The following is a 9,000-nucleotide window of genomic DNA, read 5'->3' on the forward strand; positions in this document are numbered from 1 at the left end:
GGCAGTAGGCAATGTAGATGAAGAATTAAAGGCCCCATTCCTAAAAAATTATATGGTTAGAGATGGGCCTAGGGTATCGAGTGCATATGGGCATTTCATTCACAAGCGGTTGATTCTCATGTTGGCTGAAGGATATGTGCCATGGAAGGATTACATGTTGGCTGAAGGATATGTGCCATGGACTCTTGAAATGACAGAATCTAGAGATGAGGAAGAGGTTGTGGAGGTTCCCCATCTCTGGATGCAAAGGCATCATGAAAGGCCCAACTAGAGCGAACTTCAGAAGGAGACCACCTGTGCTGCTAAGAAACCCCTTCCTCCACATGGGGATTGTGTGTATGTGGACCGGAGCATGCTGAAGGATAAAGGTAAAGGAAAGAAGTGTGGACCTGCCTTGGGGAGTTCCTCTGCAGATAAGGCTCAGTATACTTTGGTTTGAACTTGGAAGCTTGGAATTTTGGTTTTATCCAGGCTATAGTTATAATAGTATATATCTCTACTAATACCATATACGGCTTCACTATTTAGTTTGTTTTTCAATTATGAACATGAACTTCGGTTTGGTTCTCATGCTAGAATAATGAAGGCTGGTTTAGTTAATTTCTGCTCTTAGATTGTGGCTTGTGTCATATAGGGCACAAAGACTCTCGTAACAGTTTCAAACTACATATGTAGTGTTTTGTATATTTTATTAATATATTACTGTTGAGACCATGATTTAGCAAAAAAAAAATATTAAAAATATTAATATAATAAAAAGTTAAAAAATTTAATAGAATCCTTCACACATGAAATATAAGATAAATGACTTTTTTTTTATTTTTAATATAAATAAAAAATTAGTTCTCATACATATGATATATACAAATGAAATAAAATTTATTAAAAAAGGTGATAGAATACATAAATGATTTGTAAAAGTGATGTAGTGGAATTTTTAGCTGTAAGAGGATTGATGTCTTCATCTAAATGGGTGTCAAAGTCATGCAAGCATATATAAAAAATAGATATATTAATAAAAATGAGATTATAATTAAACTTAAATTAAGAAAGAATTGAACATTAGTAAACTCTATTTTATATTTTGCAAAGTACAATCCAAGAATATATAATAGATTCTCATAAATAGGGTATATAAATTTTTTTGGGGATTATCACATGTCATGGTAGTAAACATGCCTTGATCAAGATCAAAGCAATTACAAATGATGCTCAATATAACTAATTACATGCAATAACATAATATTGAATAAGAAATTATATTCAAACCTTGAAAAAAATACATTTATATTTTGGAGATATTAAGAATAAAAAAAACATGTCAATAAATCCATTTTCATTGTTTACATCTCATAAAAACAAATTAAAACAAGAAATTCATATAGTGATTGGCAACTTAATAACTCTATTTAATGATAAATGGGTAGAGAATACTCTTAATAGTCATAAAAAAACCAGAAACAATTGTTTACAATGTAATTAAAATATTTATATAACCTTTTCTAGAGCGAGGCAATGTATAGTAGAATGATGACATGAGAAACAAAAAATATTTCTTGAAACACTACTCACAATCTAATTGTATTCTTCACTTGCATCCTCAAATATCAAGTTATAGAAATATATTTGTGATAACAAGAACAATTCTACAAAAAGAATTGATCCTATTTACAAACTACTAAGGAAGAGACCCATGCTCTTAGCAAATCATAGTGACACTTGAATATAGAACAATCAACAAGAAATTTAAGATAAACTCAAATCACAATCATATTTTTTTATTAGATCTAAAATAAAACATAATGAGTTTCAAAAACAAAAATCAAATCAAATCAAATTTCTATTGCTCATGAGTTTCAATGGAAACTCTTATAACCAACAACTCCATCAATAACTGGGCATCTCCTTATGAAAATTAATACTTACAAGACTTCAGATAAATTAGGAATGGATTTTCTTTGTTATATATTTGAATCTAAACCATAGTGACATGTACACCCTTCTCTAATGAATGTTGTTATTCATTTGTAAAATGGAAACGAAAAAAAAAAAATGTGACATAAAATTCATAAAAAATATACACAACTTTTTAAGAAAAGAAGCTGAAATTTAGAAAATGGACACAAAATATATACTAATTTCCAAGAGAATGGTCAATGATTCAAAGGGTCAAGTAGTTGTAATTGAAGTGAAAGTAACCCATCCCATATTCTATTCCTTTCTATTTATATGACGCAAGGTATGCAAGGTACCTATGCTTCCTATATGCTTTGTTTGTAGTATAATTAGATGTCTCCTACAAGAAATATAGATTAGTCTCATATTGCTATAAGCCAGCATCACACATCATATTGCTATAAACTACCACCAGAAATCATGAACTATCTTGGAAACAATTAATTCTATAATCTCCAGCTTGGTGGGCCCTATAAGTGCATCAGAATATTGGTACTGGTCACCATATCAATGTGGTCCAACACCTACTTTAAATTCCCAAATAGGTCCAGCTAGATGATATTTTCCGGACTTCAACCTCATTTAAAACTTTATAACTTCCATGCCCAGCACTTGGCAATGAAAGAATAGAATTCACTTAAGGCAAAGACAGATCTCGACCATAATGCTGTGGTAAGAGAGAAGCAAAGTTTGTGCAGAATAGCACATTCATCAAAGTTTATGCTCAGAAATATTATATTCTGTTATTCTTGTTGGAAAAACCAGCTAAATGGCATCCGGACCTCTATATAAAGACCTCGCAAATGGGCTTTTTTTAACCAAACTGGATTTTCTCATCTTTTGTGCGAATGGCCGATCTGGATGCCAGCATCCTGCAAGACGTTCGTGACCTCGCCAATTCCAAATGGTAAGTTTTGCAGAGAAATTTCTACAAATTCAACTATTGCTTATATATCATTGAACTTTTAGTTTCCTTGCTTTTTCTGACTGAATATATTATCTTTATGGAAGTTTTCATTGAAGTTGAACAATGGTAATGAAATTCCTGGTGACTGTTTTTTAGAGCTCTTTTATGGTTGAATATATTATCATTCTAATGAAATCTATGATCCAGAAACTTGTTTTAAGGAGATTTTTAAGTTCAAAATGTTGTTTTAGATTTTCTCAACAATATCTGCAATTTGTTTTATGTTTGAGGCAAGGAGTTCAATTATATTGATAAAAGAGAAATTATACCCACGGAGATTTCCAGATGGTCATAAATATTTCTAAACTTTAGAAGAAAAAGTCAAGGGTTTGAAAAAAATCAAAGGGTGTGAAAAAAAATAATCATAAATTAAGTATGATCATGCTAAATCAATTGGGGAACTTTAGATTTATGTGTTGCTGTACTTCGCTTTCTTTTTTAAGTTATTATGAAAGCTTGATCCGTAACAGCATAAATTTCACTGTCAACCCTGCTTATCCAACATTTATTTGTTTACGATTATTGATTTAAATTATATATATATTTTATGTAATTAAAATTAATGTTTTTTAAGATAAAATATAATTAAATTTTAATAAATTTAAAATATATTTCAAAATTAGAATATATAATTATTTTTAATATTTTTAATAAATTTCAATATTTTTTAAATTTTATTAGGTCAAAAGAAAAATTTTAATGTGTATGATTGACTACATTCTCTTCATCTTTTCCTTTTGGTGGAATTTTTTATGAAGATAAAAAGTGCATGTATGTGGTTGGTAGTGAGCTTGGGATTGAAAGATGACAATATATGGCTTGACTTGTATGGCAGCTTCATTGGGTTAGTGGTTAGATATTTGATATATATGTGAATAGAAATGACCTCATTTGCTGCTCTTACATCCAATATTATGGTTTAATTTAATTTTCATATGAGTAAGCATTCTAGCCCCTCCATGAATGCATGGTGTAGCTCTTTTGTTACAAAGTTTAAAAAATGAGAACACCCTAGCATATTCTTACCTCAACTATGTTATTAATAAAAAACACTTATACTCATCTTTTCTTCATGGTGGTCAAGTAGTTTCAACTTAAAGACAAGGAGTATATCCCTCTAGTTAAAGTCACTCAATAGAATCCTAATGGTATTAAAAATAATGTAACCCTTACAAGCAGGGACAAATAAAAAGGAGATGACCAAGATTCTATTCCTACTCATTGTGAATGAAAAATGAGGAAGAGACTACACACACCCCAAAATTCACAATCAAATCAAACTGAAAAAGGTACCCTAGTGCGAGTGTATAAAAGAAGGTCATCAAGCTAACCATTGGGGTTATTTTACCCCATCTCTACATCACCTACATTTTCTTCTAGGTTACTCTCGCCATGAAACTTGCATCCCACAGAGAATCCTTTAGAGCATTTTGTGAAGCTATCCTTTAGATGCACCTTCTCAAACTTATGGCGATGCAATTAATGCAACATTAGCCAGTGGAGAGCATAGAACTTTGAGAACTGAGTATTTTTACATTTATCATTTAGCTCCAAATTTATTATAGTCGTACAAATATAATATTAACTTATAAATGATATAGTGGTGTATGAATCTGGGATTCACATAACACATCTCAATATATATTATCAATTATTTCAAGATTTATACTCTATGTCCTTATATCTAGTATTCTCATCATAGGGTTAGATGTACAAGTGTAAACTTGTCCTAAGTCATTTTTGTAGGATTGCATTTAAACCCTTTACTTTTAGAAGTTTGAAATTTAAAATTGTTTACATAACAAAATATTTTTTCTTAACTGTTATGAGATAAATTTATGCATATTACATTAATTTTTATTGTTGGTTGTTGTGTTTAAGGACATATACTCATTCATTTAAAATCAAGAAGAGGAATCATTTATAAGGTATAAGGGAACATGCTTTCAATTTATCAATATATTATTTTATACATCTTAATAAAAAATATAGATTCATGTATTGTAATTTGTAGTTATGGTATTCTTAGATAGGTTGAAGTGTAATTTTGGTACTATGTAGTAATTGATATTAATGGTCAATAATTTTGGATCACTTTCACTAAGATCTTTTATTGTATGTTTTCTTTTTACAATAGAAAATTTATTTTTAATTTGATGAAATTTAGTCTTATGTATAATTTTATACATTTTTGTCCCTTTTAAATTTCATGCTAGTTACATTGTCCAATGGTTGACATAGAATTGGAATAATTTATCTTGTGGCTATTGATAGCATTAATTCTAATGATGTTAGAAAAAGATTTAGGTCCATATTGTCTTTAAATGTAATGTTAGTTTTATATGACAATCCAATATTACAATTTTTTTACTATTTGCAAAAAATATTGAACTTCAATTTCACTGGCCCACCTATATGGAAGAAAAAAAAGGTGTATAATCCAAAAGGCAATATGGGAGAACTTGAAAAAAGTTGGTAAAAGTTAATTTTTTGAAGGGATGATGTCACTAAAACTATGAACTAAGGGAAAAATTAGTTTATCAACATAGTATTTTGATGCTATACAAATTTTTCCAACAAATAGGGAGGGAAATATATAATATTTTATTTTGTATACCATATAAGGGAGGTCACAAAAATAAGGCCTCCTTTGATTCATGTTATGGGGGCATTAAAAATTTCTATGGATGGGGACTTTATTTTGTAATATAACACAACCAAGTGATTGTGAGACACTTCATATATGGAAATTTTATTTTATTTGTTCAAAGCCCATGTTGTGGGCCATGAAGGGAATTTGTTAGTACTACATACAAGATTGTATCATACTTTGCACATGCTTTTGAAACTTTAAGATGTGTCATTAGAAATAACAATTGTTTCTTCAATAGGGAAATCAGTTCTAATACTTTATTATTACTATTTAGGTTGTAGGTTTAGGTCTAGTATTTAGCACCATCTTTTCTTTGTCCAACAATATTGTAGAATGGTACGTTTTGTTTTCTAGAAAGAAACCAACATAAACCATTATCTTCTTGCTAATGTTTGGCCAGAGTTAGGAAGAGTCTTACAAGTGTAAGATTTGAACAATTCATATGTAGCTAACAAGTAGTTAGTAAGTACCAATCAATCCATTCGTCATGTCACTTTTTAAAGATTCGTATTGTTATTTTAGAACTCCTCACCATATATCTTAATAAATTTGTTTGCTAAATATTAGACTTAACAAAAATTTGTTACTGGTATGGATGTGACAGTTCAATATCGTGAAGGGTGGGAACGAATAAAAGTTAGCTCTGGAAAATAAAATACACACTTCGATCTGAATGCTGTGATTTTGTTTCTCACATACATTTCTTTTCCTCCGTTTAAAATCTTTTGTAAGGCTGAGAAACTTTGAAATGATTTGTGTGTAATGGGTAAATGGCAGGGGAGATCCCAATGACAGGAGACGCATCGCCGCTTGCCTAGTGAATATTGTATACCTGCTGGAAATGGGCAAGGTAAGGGAAGAAATGGTCAGGCAATGGTGCAATTTACTTAAATTCAACGTAAAAGAAAAAATAAAAGAGAGAGAGGTAATATTTGGGGCCGTTTTCGAGTGGGTAGGGGAAAAAAGAAGAGACGGAGGTACAGAGGAACTTCATTTCCCCTTAGAAGTTGTTGCCTTCAGGGGTACAATTCCAGAACGAAACCATATTCTGAGAAAGGATATTAAAGCGTTTTGGAATGCAATAAATGCATTTCATGATTCCGTTGAGAGAGTGGGTATCGGCTTAAACTAATTGCAAGAGAGTATTAAACGTCAAAGTTCTGAGAACATCTGGATTGTAGGCCACTGGTTGGGAGCCGCCATTGCATTGGCTGCTGTAAGAAAATTGAATGGAGAGAACAGAGATAAAATCGAAGCACATCTCTTCAATCCTCCCTTTCTTTCCCCAAGGCTTCCTGAGGTACAAGGACATGAGTTGGTAGGAAGAGCTTTAGCAGCTGTAGATGATATTTGGAACAGTGCATTTGCATGTAATATGTTTCATTTTAGGATGATAAATGATAATATATTGCGTAATTTGTATAATGAATTCATTGGGCTTAGTGGTTGGATTCCCAACATATATGTGAACACAAATGATCCCATTTGCTGCTCTTACATCCGCTATTTTGAGAAGATGCAAGGTATATACAAGCAGGGACGCCAGGGCATTTTTGAGCGCATGAAGTACCTCTTCTGTTATGAAGTAGCCCAAGAGAGAACACCCATGAATTTGCTTCCTTCTGCTAAGCTGTTTCTTAAAGACTCTCGCATTGTTTGTCCTTTGGAGAATCATCGTCTTCGTCAGTGGTGGTCGAGCATCCTCCAACTTAAGGACGCGCTATATGTACCTCCAGACAATAGCCCAGCTAATGCCCCACACGCTCAAACTTGAGGGCAAGATGTCACATCCTCATAGACTTCTTTTTATTTTGCTAGTCGCCTCTCGTCCCGACCATAATAACACCTCTAGACCATAATAACACCTGTCGTCCCGATGTAATTTGGACGAGGGCAAAACTCTAGACCATAATAACACCTGTCGTCCCGATGTAATTTGGACGAGGGCAAAACTGTAGATCATAATAACTTTTAATTAAACTTTATGGTGAATGTTAGTAACTTACTTCTTAATGATCAAATAGTATAATTGTCAAGAAACTTAGAGGTTGTAAATTAAATAGTTTTATTTTACTCATGGTATGGTTGAAATGATATTTATATCTTATGTTTATCAGGTTAACCTGGTACTAACATTGTTATGCTGTATGTATGAGTATTGGATAGTTTTGTAGGTGCTCAAGGTGTAGCAAAAGACAGACTTGGAACCTATATCGGAAACAAACCATAAACCTTGTAACTTAGTAAAACAAATAGGGATAGAGATCCACTAGCTTGATTATTTCCTCATCATTATTAAAAAAGGTACCATTGACCTACTAAGGATTAGCTTTCTACAATCAAATCATTTTATTAACTCATTTTTCTTCTTGTTCATGCAGGAGATGACTTACAATGAAGAAGAGAGGGATGATGAGAAAACTAACAGTTGTGTTATTAATTGGTGTAGGAACACCCTCATGCTCAAGATGCTCAAATTTGGGTTTTTGTCTTATTTTGTGTTGTTTGATGTAAATAAGGTCATTTTAGATCATTAATGATCATTTGGAGTCATTTGTGAAAGTTTGGGGTCATTTGGATAAAAGATGTAAAAGTTGCTCAACTGTTGTCAAAGTTGCCATGATAACTTTTTGCATTGTAATGAAAACTTTTCAAAAAGTTGTTAAAAATTGGTTGTTGGGTTTGTTAGATAGTTGGGGAAGGTTGTCTGTGCATAAATATGTACCTCCAACTTGCATTGGTGGTTGGATTCAAAGTTTTGAGGAATTTTCTGAAAGAAACTTCTCTTTTTTCTGCACTTTTCAAACGTTTTCTACTACTCTCTTGCATTGTATGAATTTGTACAGTCTATTATAGTCCTAATATTGATTGTGATTAATAAAGGAATGAATTATATTTCATTTAAAGTTGGTTTGGTGTAATTTAATTGGGTAGAAAAAAAGGTATTGCAATTTTCCCAAAAACTGCTTGTAACCCTACCTAGGGTAAACAATTACAAACAAAAATGGATTTATCAGCCCTCCACTAGTGAAAAATACCAAAAAATCATGGAGATGCATGTTTTAATGTATTGTACAATATCTAAAACTTGCAGGCCCTGAAGATGAAGTTTCCACGTGCTTTTATGTGGCAGTAGGTCTAATATACTGACGTATCACACTAATTGAAGGGTGTTTTAGAGTACATGTGAATCCATGGATGAATGGTTTGACATTGTCATTATGGGACAAGCATTGAGAAGAATGCAGGATGGTGTCACAAATATATTCCCTTGATTTGGTGACCTTTGGGGTCAAAAAAGACACCTATATGTATGACTATCCTATTAGGATTGTATGAGATGTTGAAATCCTCATACTAAGACCAGTCAAGTGTGACTTGTTTTGTTATGTGTGTAAAGCTTAAAACCACCTTGGAATTATTC

The 9,000-nt window shown here is 31.9% G+C and overlaps 1 protein-coding gene across 1 annotated transcript; it reads left to right on the forward strand.

Moving 5' to 3' along the window:
- The first annotated feature begins 2,600 nt into the window (after positions 1 to 2,600).
- Positions 2,601 to 7,561, forward strand: LOC131073267 (uncharacterized). The gene is made up of 2 exons (XM_058009674.2): positions 2,601 to 2,863; positions 6,354 to 7,561. The coding sequence occupies exons 1-2, from the start codon at positions 2,805 to 2,807 to the stop codon at positions 6,706 to 6,708; spliced, it is 414 nt and encodes a 137-aa protein (XP_057865657.2). The 5' UTR covers positions 2,601 to 2,804; the 3' UTR covers positions 6,709 to 7,561.
- The last annotated feature ends 1,439 nt before the right edge of the window (positions 7,562 to 9,000 follow it).

The sequence above is a fragment of the Cryptomeria japonica genome, chromosome 5 (genome assembly GCF_030272615.1).
Source record: "Cryptomeria japonica chromosome 5, Sugi_1.0, whole genome shotgun sequence".
Classification (NCBI taxonomy): domain Eukaryota; kingdom Viridiplantae; phylum Streptophyta; class Pinopsida; order Cupressales; family Cupressaceae; genus Cryptomeria; species Cryptomeria japonica.